The sequence below is a fragment of the Fulmarus glacialis genome, unplaced genomic scaffold (assembly GCF_000690835.1).
Source record: "Fulmarus glacialis isolate BGI_N327 unplaced genomic scaffold, ASM69083v1 scaffold6171, whole genome shotgun sequence".
Taxonomy (NCBI): Eukaryota; Metazoa; Chordata; class Aves; order Procellariiformes; family Procellariidae; genus Fulmarus; species Fulmarus glacialis.
This window is the reverse complement of record NW_009190768.1, coordinates 1,804-16,104: the sequence shown is the minus strand read 5'-3', so window position 1 is coordinate 16,104 and position 14,301 is coordinate 1,804. Positions and strand designations below refer to the sequence as shown.

Sequence of the window (14,301 nt, the reverse complement as noted above, 5' to 3'; positions counted from 1 at the left end):
GGGGGAAGTGAGCGAGCCGCTGTGTGATGCTTAGTTGCCAGCTGCTGTAAAACCATGACAGGAGATTCCAAAACAAAAGTCGTAAGAACTCTACTGCCACTGTGCATACCACGCTCACAACTAATCTCAGACATTCCTACTCGAATGGATGCTTTTGTGAGTGGTGGACAAATACATCCATGGTCAGGCTGAGAGGACTGGCAACACTGACACCCCCTTGTCAAGTGACCAGGAACACAGGTGTGCCACTGCCACACATGTTAATGAAAAAGCTATCCTTCTTTTGACTCACCCCTCATCCCAGGAGCTCCACATCCACTACACAACTTGCAAGAAGAGGATGCCAGAGCCCAGACTAAAGATTCAAAAAATGTCAGTGCTCAGAATATCCAGCCGTGTTCCTCTCTCTGCCAAAAGAGCGAAACAAACCAAGAGCAATAATCAAAGTTGTTGGTTTGTAACAGGAGAATGCTATCGGTAATATGGGTACGACTCTATAAGCACACACCATCTGTGTTGTCTACACACCTCGGCCAGAAAAAACAAGTAGCAGACTAGATCATTCTCATAGAGCATTCATAGCTTTTCAATGGAAAGATTCGAAAGTCAAACCTTTACTAACCACTGCGATAACCTGTTCTTACCCTTGTTAAGCTTCTAATTATCCAGTACCATGCGAATACACAGCAATACATGTAACTGCCCTGACACAAAAAGCCCAAGACAGCAATGGAAGCAGACCTTGCAGATCTGAAGAATACACTCTCAAGAAATGTGTAGGAAGACAGGAAGGCCAACTAGCAAAGACTTGCTGCAGTAGTGCTTAAAGCAGAGAAAGTAACACTAAATTTGTAAAACATGGATGGGCACAGATGAATCCAAATAGAGTAAAAGTAAAGACACTAATTAGAGCACAGACTAGATGATGTGGACTGTTTTCAGCCCTACTCATCAAAACACATACAAACATTAAGTTTACCTCAGCTCCTAAACTGAGAGAGATTATTTCATCCTCAAAAGCGGAATGTGTATCAATATGAGGAGGAATTCCTGCATAAGAAAAAAAAACCAAAAAAGTCAGTATCATAGTAATAGAGTGGTATCTCTGTTAGCAAGCTCTATTTCCATGGATGTCCATATAGGAAACTTGGATGAACGGTTGATATCATAAAGGAGGAAGTTACCTTCCAAAAGAATTCAGGACAATTGCCTGATTTACATGCCCAGATTAGATGCACACAGTCAACGCAAGTGTCCTGTATAATCAGCGGGAATACCTAGAAGACACTCAGAGCACCCAAAGTTCTCACTCACCCTCTGAAGACTCCAAATGCTCTCCTTGCTGCAGAGAGCACCTGAAATCACTATGTTCTCCTCTTAGGCAGTTTAGCACTTAGCACTAACAGTTATGCTACTTTAGGCTATTCTGGGCCTTACTTCATCCATTATCATGTATTTCTCCCTCACTTTCTTCACAGAGGAGTCATTTGTCCTGCTTTTGGCAGGGATAGAGTTGATTTTCTTCCTAGTAGCTGGTATAGCGCTGTGTTTTAGGTTTAGGATGAGAATAATGTTGATAACACGCTGATGTTTTTAGTTTTTGCTAAGAAGTGCTTGCACCAGTCAAGGACTTTTCAGCTTCTCATGCTCTACCAACTGAGAAGACTAGAGCTACACAAGAAGCTGGGAGGGGGCACAGCCAGGACACCTGACCCAAACTGGCCAAAGGGATATTACATACCATATGAGGTCATGCTTGGTATATAAACTAGGGGAAACTTGGCTGGGGGGGGCCCACTGCTCGGGGACTGTCTGGGCATCGGTCAGCGGGTCGTGAGCAATTGCACCGTGGATCACTTGCTTTGTATATTCTTTTATTATTATTATTATTACTACTACTACTTTATTTTATTTCAATTATTAAACTGTTCTTATCTCAACCCACGAGTTTTCTCACTTTTACTCTTCCAATTCTCTCCCCCATCCCACTGTAGGGGGTAATGAGTGAGCAGCTGTGTGGTCCTTAGTTCCAGCTGGGGTTAAACCACGACATCATCCCAAATACTCCCTCTGTTGCTAAGCAAATAACTGTGCTAAGGGTCTCAGCTTCAGATTTAGGACCTACTACCAAGAACGGAGGCACTGTCAGGGACAAACCCTGCCTCTGCTTTGCAGTTCTCAGGAGAACCCCACACACCTTTGCTAGGCTAATCCCTAGGTAGTACATCAGTACTCATGTATATGAGTAACCACACATAGTTGAGAATTGCCAAAGGGGCAGCAATTTTTTTTTTTTATTTTTATTTCATATCTGGTAATTGGAAAGAAACTGCCATTCCCCGCAGCTCGTGCCACACATTTTAACACCACGTGCTGAAACAGCAGTGTGCATGCCACAGCAAGATCTCACCGCATGGTGGGGCAGTGGAGCAGTGGCAGTAGCCAGCAGTGGAGCAAGGCCAGCAGGCAGCTCGGGAGAACTGCACCTATGCCTTCCTTTGACACCATAGCAGGCCCAGACAGATAGAATAACTCCTATGTGGTCCAAACCAAAACAGTTATATTTGCTTATTAAAAGCTCTACCCAGATTCATTTTGGACACCATCAAATTTATGAAAACATTTTTTCCTAACAGTGTCAGTGAGCCCTACAAAGTATCCTTATTGTCTGCCAGATTTTGCCTCCAGATGTAAATATTCTGAATTTCATTAGTTTCAGTGAAAGCAATACAAGTGTTTTATGAGGCCAATATTTAATGATGGAAAATCAGCAGGACTTGAAACCCAAGGATACATATGTGTGTTTGCTCATAACTTTGCCTCAGTATAAAGCACTGAAACTCTGCCTTCAGATGCGCCCTGAAGTCAGTGCAATTCACTGTGCAACTTAAGAACATCAACTGCTCTCTTCAGCATCACCCAGACAATTCAATCAAGACCACACTGACCTACCTACCTGCTGTTCATACTCCATATAGGCAGCACACAGTAAGAGACAGTCATCTAAGCATTCAAAAGTGGATGGTAACTTTCAAGTATAAATCTACAACTTCAAACATTATTAGGAACCTGAATGAAAAAAGTGCCCTCAAAAAGGAATGCATTTAATGTGTCCTAAGTGTGGCCCCTACAGCTTAGATACCCAAAGTCATCAGTCACTTTTTAAAACATCAAGTGTAATTTCTAGTGACAATCGGGCTCAGAAAACAGATACTAAAGATACTAATCTGACTGCACTCTGTGCTTATTTATATCCTAACAATTTGCGTTTAAGAAAGGGTATTTTGCTTTGGTTTTGGTTTGGGGGTTTTGTTTGTTTTTTAAAAAATTCTATTCTTCACAGACATCTACAATTCTAACTAACCTCCTCCAATGTCCCAGCCAGAAGTACATAACTATCAATTTAACAGATTGTCAGATACATAAACAAATAGGATCAGCTTTTCATACCCCTGTTTGGCTGACACTGTATTAGCTGTCAGACATTAATTCTGAAAGAAAAGCTGTTGTCCTTTCTTTCTAAGGACAAACGAGATATCCACTGTAGAAAGGAAGCCAGATACTTAGCCTTGATGATTGACCTTGGCAAAAAGCACAGCTCATGATTTATTCCCTAGAGGTGTGATTAGAAGCAAATTTCTCTTCAGATGTCTCCAGTTTGGGGAAGATTACAGAAATAGAATAATTTCTTATTCCTCAGATAAGGGAACACTGCTTGCATCATACTTAAGAGTCCACATATCATATATACTAACATTATATCATATGTACTAACAGCAAGAGCCGTCTCCTGGAGACTGTATGCACAGTACAGGGAGCAAGAAGAGTCTGGAGTGAAAAATGCACTTGAGTACAAAACCAAATATGACTATTCATTCCTGTATTTTTTTATGTTTAGTTTCCATGTTATGGCCTTGGACTCTGAAACACCATCAATTTCCATAACAGTAGTATCAAGAAATGTACTTCTAAACACAAGCTCCTGGGTTCAGAAACCAGTATGAAGACTTTAGTTTTGATTCAAAGCATTCCTGGTCACAGAGGAAATGCACTAAGCAGGTGCTTAAATCCTGTCACTACACCATGCCACATTCAGATGCTATTCCCTTCTGATTTTCAGTTAAGTTGCACTGGTTTGGCTGGGATAGAGTTAATTTTCTTCACCGTAGCTTGTATGGTGTTATGGATTTGTGATGAAAACAGTGTTGAGAACACAGGAATGTTTTAGTTATGGCTGAACAGTGCTCACAGAGCATCAAGGTCCTTTCTGGTCCTCATGCTTCCCTGCCAGCGAGTCGGCCAGGGGTACACAAGAAGTTGGGAGGGGACACAGGCTGGGACAGCTGACCCCAACTGACCAAAGGGATATTCCATACCATATGACATCGTGCTCAGCAATAAAACTAGGGGGAAGGTTTACCGGGGATGCCGTTACTCAGGGACTGGCTGGGCATCAGTCAGCTGGTAGTGAGCAATTGTTTGGGGGTTATTTTTGCATCACTTGTTTTTCTTTGTTTTGTTTTCCTTTTCTTTCCTTTTCTTTTTTGTTTTTTTTTGGGGGGGGTTGTTTTTTGGTTTTTTTTTTTTTTAAAACTTTTTAAACTGTCTTTATCTCAACACATTAGTTTTCTCACTTTATCCTTCCAATTCTCTCTCCTATGTCAATGAGAGGGAGTGAGCGAGTGGCTGTGTGGTGCTTACTTGCCTACCAGGGTTAAATCACAATGTAAGGCAAAGAGCTCAAAATTTTTGAAGGACGAATAAACTTACCTTGTCCAGGTTCATACTGATTTACAGTCAGTTGATCAGGTTTATGTTTGATATATCCCTGCTTCAAGCACTTCTCCAAGAATAGGTCGCAAATTTCAGGAATACCTAGTTACAGAAACAAAACTGTAAGCAAAACAGGATAGCTCTTTACGTTTTTATCCTTTCTTTTTACAATAAATATAATAACTGGACAAAATATATAGAAACAGCTTCATAGATACATTAGTCCATCTTTAATAATGATCACTCTGCATTTGCTGCAACACACACATCAGAACTGGGAGCCTGATCTGCAAGTCCGATATATTTATAACAGCTCACAATCAGAAAGGCCATTCCTCCAAAGCCTCTGCATTCAGAAGTGGACCAGGTCCACTCCTTACAGATGCAAACTGCACTATCTGCACATAAATAAAAGCATATCAAATCAGAGGCAAAGTTTCCACCAACTACAGTAAAAAATTTGCAGTCAAGAAGCAAAGTTATTATGCAGAAAATCAGAAGTTGTGCAGGGAGCTATCTAAAAAAAATATACCCCCTAAAAATCTGTTACTGAATTAGATTAAATATCATCAAAAAAACCTGGTGAAGTTAAACTGGTTTTGAAACAGGAATGAAAGTTACAGTCCTTCACTGAATCTTTGGTTTGCTATTTTACCCGAGGACTTCACTGTAAAATTCTGTTGGAAGTAACACCCACAAACATGTTGGTAACATCCCTTTCATGAATCTATTGATTTATTTTTCAATTGTTCTCCTCCAATGAAGTGTTTATGCTTTTCTCACACATAAAACATTCTAGCTGTGAGACTAGAAAACAGCTCAAATATCAATGCTTTTATGATTATACAGCTTCACTGTTAAAACCACAGTGTAACCAGAATCCTCCTGTTGGAAGCTACATCCACCCTAGTACACATGCATCACCTTAAACACTTTCAAGTTTTATAGGAATTTAACTCCCCTATTTTACTATTTTTAAATCTAAGACTATAAGATGACTCACTCGCTTTTCTCTGACTCACAGCTCTCAACTCCAAGAGTTATTCAAATCTTTTCAAAATTGCTTTCACTCCAAAGGAAATTTTATTTTGGTGTGCCTCCAGCAAGCTTCAAGCTAGTCAAGATAAATATACACAGCAATATACATCACAATCCCCAAACAAATGAATATATAATTTGTAACACATAATTGTTTTATGAAACAAAAGCTAAAAAAGAATGACAATTACAAACCCAAAAGCCTTATTTGACTAGACCTCAAAGGGCAGCAACCCTTGGCTGCAAGTGATTCGGAAACAAGCTTCAAGCACTCACAGCAATTTGGAGTGGATCCCATTCAAAAGCACTGTTCAGTGCGTGCTTAAGACACAGTGAAGGCTCTCCTTTTGTTAGAATATCACCTCTCCTTTAATTAAAATCTCACATCCACATCTCAGTGAGGCTTAAAGGCTTTATATAATGGTTCAAACATCAGCGAGAAATAAGTATGATTTAATACGGGAGTTCTCACCTCCAGGTAAAGGTTTGTCTTTATCAACATTGTTGTTATCATAGCAAAATTCATATCCAAAATGTTTTACTCTTCTATGCTTTAAAGTCTTCTGGGCTGTAAAAACACACAAGTTTAAAGTAAGATTAGACTACATAAGCAATTTGCTATGCTTCCCTATTCCATCTGACATGTTAAATCTAAAGATTCTTTAATTAGCAGTTGAAACAAGGTGTGTGACCCTTGTTCTTCATGGCACACACTTCTGCCTTATTATCTTTTGTATTTGCATCAAGCATCACATTCCCTGCTGTTTGAAGTCAAACTGATGGCGTTTTTGTACATGCAAAAACTAGAGAGTACCAATTTTCTTGAGCCATGTTTAATGCATCTTTATTCTTGCCTTAATGTCTGAACTTGCACTTCATTAATATCCTATGGATACAACAGGATCCTTCACTTTCACCAATTACCAAGTTACATACTAGCTAAGGTCAATATAACCCTTTGTGTTATTCCAAGGAACAAAATTTACACAGGAACCTTGAAGTGAATTCCAAGAACAATTAATTTATTAAGAGATTTATCTTCACAGAGCTCAAGTGAAAGCACAAAAGTGTCTGGAATGCATGTCTCACTGATTTCTTTTTGATTTAAGAGAAGACGCAGCCCCTCAGTTGGACATCAAATTACAAGGGTAACCTTCACAGAACAGTCTTGTGCTTGGTATAAGACACCTAAAAAAGACTTTAGTTGTTTCCAGATGCAGGAATATTATTCAAGTAAATCCATACCAGAACACCAATTCAGACCACTTGCCCCCAGGAGTTTATCATTTGCAATATAAGACCCAATTTCTAAAATACTAAGAACAAATACACAAGGATTTTAAACAATACATTTATCAAGATGTAGACTTCTTGTAAACCGGAACTGTAGGAAAAAACAGCATAAAAGCATGGAAGGTCTGGATTTCTACGGCTTTGCCTACCATTTTGAGTATCTTCATCTCCTATCCAGTCAATACTTTCCAACATCCTCCTTTCTTCCTCTGGAGAAATAATCTTTTCAATGACCATTAGGCCTGGAGGCAAGCTTGTAGGAACAGCATTCTGCCAGAAAACTAGGGTGTATGGAAAAAGAGAATATTGTCACTGTTTAGAGAAAATAAAACCATGTGTTCCCTATAGGCATATTTACTATGTATGAGAATATAGTATAGCTGTAGAAATATTTACTTTAATGATACAGTGGAGCCCTCATTGGGATCTTATTTGGTGAATAAATGATCCCTTTTTGGCATGATAAAACAGGATGAGGCCCAAGTTTTGCATCATGCAAAGCACTTTCTAAAAATGTTACTGCATAAGACCAACAAGACTCCACACTATTCAAACGCAAAACCACTTGTGATTTTCCTGCCAAAACAATGGTAAAAAGAATTTCCCAATCACTTCAGGATTCTACCTGCATTTCATTTTATTTTTCTAAAACTGTCCAGAGAAGCAATCTGTAATCAAATATGGAGGAGTGTAATACAACACCTAGGTGAACACAAAATGTTGGTGATGGAGGGACATTCAGTTTGTTATCCTAGTAGCTTAAAAAAAAAGCTATTCACTGGCAGAATGTACAGACAAACACCAGGAACCCTTTCCACTAGATGCTATAAAAGCTCATAGAAAGAGCAACCGTTCTTGTACTAAATAGCTTACAGTCAACCATAAAAAAAGCCTGAAGAGAAGGGGAAAAAAAAGCCAGAAATCTTATTGTGCCTATTTTCCTTCTCGGAGTTGAGATAGAGATCGCAAGACTAAGGTCACATAAGAAATCCAATGGACTGTCCAGAGACCTCCTGAGTCCCAATTTAGCTCCTTAATCACAAAATCTTCATGTGCAGTATTAAATGGTCTGGAAATTACCTAAATCCTTTTTCCTTTTGCCTCCAAGTAAAGGAGTTCAAATTAGAATATCCTATCATGAAATACAAGGAGCAAGGATTATTTTATGTCCTGAATCTAAGTTTCTGGCTTTCATTCTCTGTGTCTACTTACAGAGACTAGCGTGCTTTTAGCTATATTTACAACCTAGGAAGTAAAAGCAAAGGGAAGCAGTATGCAGGAAGTTGAATATATAGGAAAGCAGAAAAATTATACCTTTTTCCACAAAATTAATATATAGAACAATGTTTTGGCCAAAGTCTTCCAGTGTTACTTCTTTCCCATTAAGGGCATCAAAGGCTTTCTTGGCTTCTTCTGCTGTCCCATATTTCACAAATGAGTATGGTTTATTTGGTGGCATTAAGAGTGTTTCCACCTGTCCATATTCTTCTACTATCCTGAGCAGTTGGTGTCTACTCATCCCATTACCGAGACCAGCATTGGCAACAACCAGGGTCTAATTGAAGAGGAATTGAAAAAAATGGAGAATTAGTGATTACTGTTGGTTCATTTAAAAATAACACTCTACCAAAAGAGTAGCTCTATAAAGAAAAATTAAGTAAGCCCATGAGTACTCTTTTATGTATTCCACACAAGATATTTACACTTCAATGAGCTTGCTATATGAGGCTAAGGCAACCTTTGTTTGCCCAGCACATATTCTGGCAGAAAAGCTTGCAACCTCTATCACAGATACCTCCTCAATTAATGTGTGTAGTTACTATTATAAGAGCACTTAAGCTTTGAACGAGCATGTGTGTGTCAAGTGTACTGCAGGCAAGCAGCGACACTGGCACACATAATTTTGGAGGTTTCTAAAATGGAATTTTTCCAGAGACCTGCTACCACTAACAAAAACAAACAGAAAAACCTCTGAAGACTCTGATTTCCTTTTTTAAGAAAGGTTTTCTCACCTTTGCCAAGGAGCCTCTCCAAGCATAGAGAGATCGATATTCCCAGTTCCACCTCATGTGCCCCATACATCAGGTTCACCAAAAAAACAAAAAAGCAGCAGCCTCTAGAAACAGAGCATCTAATTCTGCTCCAGCACTCTTATCTGAAAATTCTCCCTCTTGTTTTTATAAACAAAAGGGATTTATATCCCATCCTTAGTTAACACAGATTACTTCATGCACAATGGCTAATTGCTTAATTCTATGCTTTCATAGTGATTTTTGTCCAAAATTGTCAAGGAGCATGCAGTTTGCGAGGACTGTTGCTGGTTTGCCGAATATTAGAAGAAACAACAAAACAGAACTTTTCAAAAGACTAGTATTCAAGAAATATCCTTTGAAAATACATAGGCCTTTTCAAAATAAATTAACAAGTTCTTTTCACATCTAAATAGCTACATGCCATAACTGGATGTTCAATCTAATCACGGTGGTTGAAAGCAGTTTAAGACCCTTTTTAAGGCCAAATGAGGATGCAGTCTTGAAGTTTGATTGAGCTCCGGTGACTCCAAACAGCTAGCAACAATTTATTCAGATTAACCCCCGTGTAATACCTTTCCAGAAAACTTTCAGGCAATCTTTTTCTTAAAGTCTATAAATGTTCTGTGACCTTTTCTGAAGGCAGCTGGTAAAGTGTTCAATTGTTTCAAATGATAGCATTTCACTTCTCTAAAAGACAGAAAATTAGGTTTAAAACTATAGAGAAGGATTATTAAGAAAAAAAAATTATATAGTGAGCACGCCTGAGGTACTGCTGTGATTATGCCTATTGTGATGGCTCTGTTCTTAGCACTGCATCAGGTTGTCCACTACTGATCACATTTTTCAAAGCTGACCACATTATTAATTATTGTTATTTTCTAGAATGTTATTAATGGGGAGGCCCATGTCTGTAGAGGAACCACAGAGACTTAAACGAGTGCTTTCATCGGCTGTAGGCACTTCATCTACAAAGACCGTTACTACACAACAGCAGCATGTACAGCAACTGATCACGTTCTCCTGACTGAGCAATTTCAATATAATCAGATTCTCGCACAAAGCCGGAAAGCATTTTCTGTATTCTTGACACAAGTTTATCACTAGCACTATGATTTTGTTTCATACATCACTTATTCAAATGTTCCATCATCGAAGAAGTTCTTGCCGGACCCAAGAATTGCTCTTTGGATAGATTAGATGGATAATTTGGTATCTGGGGCAGTGTCGAGGGGAAGAAGTCCCAGATTACGGACCCTCTTCCAAGCAACACTTAAAAATATAGTCCCTGCTCCAAAGAGCTTACAATATACACATGATTGCTGGGTCATTTTAGCATATGCCCACGTGATGTGCAATGTGAGTGAAGACTAAGCCAAATTTTGTTACAAAAAAGTATAAAGATCTAACCAATGTTTCCATATTTGAATGGGAAGAATTGGCAGGATCAAGATGAACAAGGTTAGAGTAAATGATACTGCTCTACAGTGTTTCAAGCCATGTCCCCACAACTGATGGAGGGAAATTATAAACTCTAACTTCTTCCCTTTCTGTCTGCAAGTTCCTGTCATTTTTTGCAACACCAGTATCTGTGAGGTCACCCTCTGACCTGCTGTAACTCTCTACTGTGGTAGAAAACTACAGATCAAAAAGCTAAGTAGTTTTCTGTTAGGTTAGAGAATAAAGTGGTTTATGGTAAAGTTCACTGAGCATCATAAGAAAGCAGAATTGTCTCTTATCTTGTCCCCTTTTGTGCAAGGGAAGAGGAAGTTGTCCCCTTTTCAACAGCTGCAAGTCAGTCAATCAGTTCAACACCCACAGAACCACAGCCTAAATCAATTCAGGTGAAGAAAACAATGTGGAAAAGATTTCTAAGATAGACATGTTTTTAACAGGGTGTTTAAATGAGACAAATCATACTTGATAGAGAAGTATAGAAGAAAGAAAGATACAAAAGCTAACACCCAGAGAAGAAAAGAAATCACACAGAGAAAGAAGAAGTTTATCTACTTCAACAAGGTAACATTTCCCATGCTTCCTCCTCCTCCCCAACCCAAGGAACTACTGTTTCAGATTAAAAAAAACCAAAACCAAACTTATTCAATGGCCATCAAAGTCTCTCCACAGACATTAAACTGCTGAACTACAGTTCTGCTTTGAAATCAAAGAGGCACAGAAAACCCTCAATCTCAGGAAGTGCATTTGAGACAAAGCATATGTGAGAACAGAACACAGATAAGCAGCATTTTCACACTACCAACAAAATCAGAACTGCCAAGTCACCTGTGTGGCATGGGAGATGCACTCGATGCCCTCATGTCTCATCAATGTATGCTGAGCTCTGACCTGCTTCCTCAATACCTTCTTCTTCATTTTATGGACTTTCAAATGATCTTCACTGGTTTTAACTTCTATGCTGGTGATCTGGGAAGCAGAAGTAACAACACATAGTAAGTGTCCCACTTGAAAAATTAACTACTTCAGCCTGCTCTAGAGAGAGCCTCCCCATCTCATATGTCAGCTCTAGGATAGTAAAAAGACTTTCAACAATTCCAGATTTTATTAATTATTTGACTGACAAAACTGAGTCTGAAAAGTACGTTCTTCCTCAGTCAATAGCATTTTTCCCCATCTCTGAAGTTTTGTTATTAAACTCTATTTAGTTAAGAATATCTCTCCCAAAAATAAAGCTTTATAAAGACTGCCACGATGCTAGATTTCATTTTCCAGTTTTTCCTCTTCACTCCTTTATTCACAGTATCACTACAACCTGCCTGACCCTCCTGCTTTCACATAGTAGTTTCAGTTAATTTCTTTCTCTCTACAGTCTCTCCAGAGCAGAACAAGAGAAAAAATATATGTGGAGCTACCATGAGATTTGTATCGTCTTAGCTTCTAAGTTATTCATGCCTCACCAAATGCTTGAGTTGGAGATGAACTGTTCCCATTTGGCTCCTTTTTCCTAATTGCCACTTTCAAATGAATATGACATTTGGCAAAAATTGCTTTTTTTTTAAAGAGTAGAAAAATGTGTTCAATACTTAGATGTCCAGGAACTAGCGACCAGGATGCTACACACCTCATTTAGCACATCTCCCAAGGCCAAACTTCATGCAAATCACATTCCTCTCATGAGAAGGAACGGAAAACTGTGTACATATATTAACTATTGAATTTAGTGGCAACACAGCATTTACCTACCAGTGAGTTACTTAAGGGTCACCGGCCTTCTCCAAGTTTTGTTGCATCTTTTGCCACTTCAGGTCTATCGCTGTACTGAGATCACACGGTACCTTCCTACACCCCTCTGTGTCTACTTTCTTTCCCTTTCTCCCTTCCCACTTCCTTCAAACCCAAGGGAAGAGTCCAGACCTCACTTAAGACTGTGACAAAGCTCCCAGACATTGATGTGGCTAGACTTTGCCTTTCTCTTTTTCTCTCTCTATAGCATAATCCCTTACTCATATTTTAGGGGTTTCTTCTGGTTTCTTCTCTTCTTTCCCAAAAATCCTCCTAACAGCACAGGTAAACAACCCAACTGCAGTTGTCTGTCCTTTTCCATTCTTTTATTATCATTGATTTGATAACAATCCTTCCACCTCATCTTCTCTTCACCTCAAAAAATGTTTTTGTTTCTATTTTTTTAAGAAAAGGAAAAAAAAAACCCACACAACTACGCAAATCACCACTATATTTACTTATTTAAATGTGTCAACTGCTTCAACAGTCAGTCATCCACTTGTATACCTTTTGGCTTGCAAGACTGCATAGCTGCTTCCCAATACCTAAACTGCAAACACAATCATGATAATATGACGATGTATCACAGGAAAATTGCAAAGGTAAAAAAAAACATTTCACACTAGCATTTGATGCAACTTGGTATTGAATGACTTAGCAAATATTTTCTTTTAAACAAACGCAAATATACTAGTAAAATTGTTATTAAAGTATTAAAGAATTGCATAGGAGCTGTAAGTATGTATTCCCTGTGACTGCTGCAGCATTACCATCATCAATATACACAACTATTAACTGCACTGAAAGAGATAAATCTTTAAAGGGAATCAGAATGACAAAAGCACCCAGTGGAAATAACAGATTCTAATCCTCCAAAAAGGAGCAGAATAAATGCTGCCAAAGACTTGGTCTTTTGCCACTCCTTACCATTTGTTGGTTCTTCCTCCTACCCTTGCTCTTCCACTCCCAAACCTGATTCTACAGCAGTCTCAAATGAATTAAAACACTTGTCAAAGAAAATGAATTGGCAACAACAATTTCAAGCAAACCTAGCAAGTTACTGGCATGGTAGGCTCCAACAATTCTATCCCGAAATGGTTTCAGATGCCTGCTATCAAGTTTGAGATGACATATCCATGGTCGTTAACAGTTTGAACCCCAACCTCCTGGCCAAACAGCATTATTCAATTTTTTTTTTTTTTTCCCCCCCACACATCCTGACCACATAAAGATCACATTTACTTCTGAGCCTGACAAAAACTAATAAATTACTCAGCACCAAGATCCATTCTACCACCCCAGATTCTTGCCAGTTCCTAGGGTCTCTTACTCCGAGCTAATTCAAGCATAACCATGCTAACATGCAACGGAGGCAAAATGTATGAGAAGGAAATCTTACTAGTGACAAAACTCTAACACAGTACAGTTTCAGAAAAAGGAAGAGACTACTGAAATAATTATTTCATGTGACTTCAGAAACAAAGTGTAGAGGCTGAGAAGATCAATGGGTTATAGAACCAATCTCCCTTTTCCTAAAATTATTTTTTATTACAGATTTGTTAGCAACTGTCTCCCATTACCCTTCAAAGCAATAGTGCTTGCTAAGAGCTTTTTGCATATTTTATTCTCTCCTTTTCTCCCTTCCCTTCCTTTCTTAAATAATCATTTTCCCTTCTTGATGGCAGACGTGCATACAATCCGCAGTTCATTCTTTGACAAAACCACACTTGCTTCTAAAGACAAATAGTTCAATAGTTTTCTTATTAAGGATTCTTCACTTAATCTCCAACTAGGGTTAAACACACAGAGACCAACAGTCCCTTAACCTTCATTAGTTAAATAACGACCAAGAAATCTCAAACTTGCTTAGACAAAAAAAGCACAGCGAGACACAAAAAAAACAACAAAAGATAAATGCAAGCAAAGG

At 38.7% G+C, this 14,301-nt stretch overlaps 1 protein-coding gene across 1 annotated transcript; it reads right to left on the bottom strand.

The window, feature by feature from the left end:
* Positions 1-979: 979 nt before the first annotated feature.
* Positions 980-11,507, bottom strand: ALKBH8 (alkB, alkylation repair homolog 8 (E. coli); the record flags this gene model as incomplete). The annotated part of the gene is made up of 6 exons (XM_009586408.1): positions 11,418-11,507; positions 8,419-8,659; positions 7,254-7,385; positions 6,284-6,379; positions 4,771-4,875; positions 980-1,050 (listed from the first exon to the last, which is right to left on the bottom strand). Coding segments are annotated over exons 1-6 (735 nt in total), but the record flags the coding sequence as incomplete, so codon positions are not given.
* Positions 11,508-14,301: the final 2,794 nt, after the last annotated feature.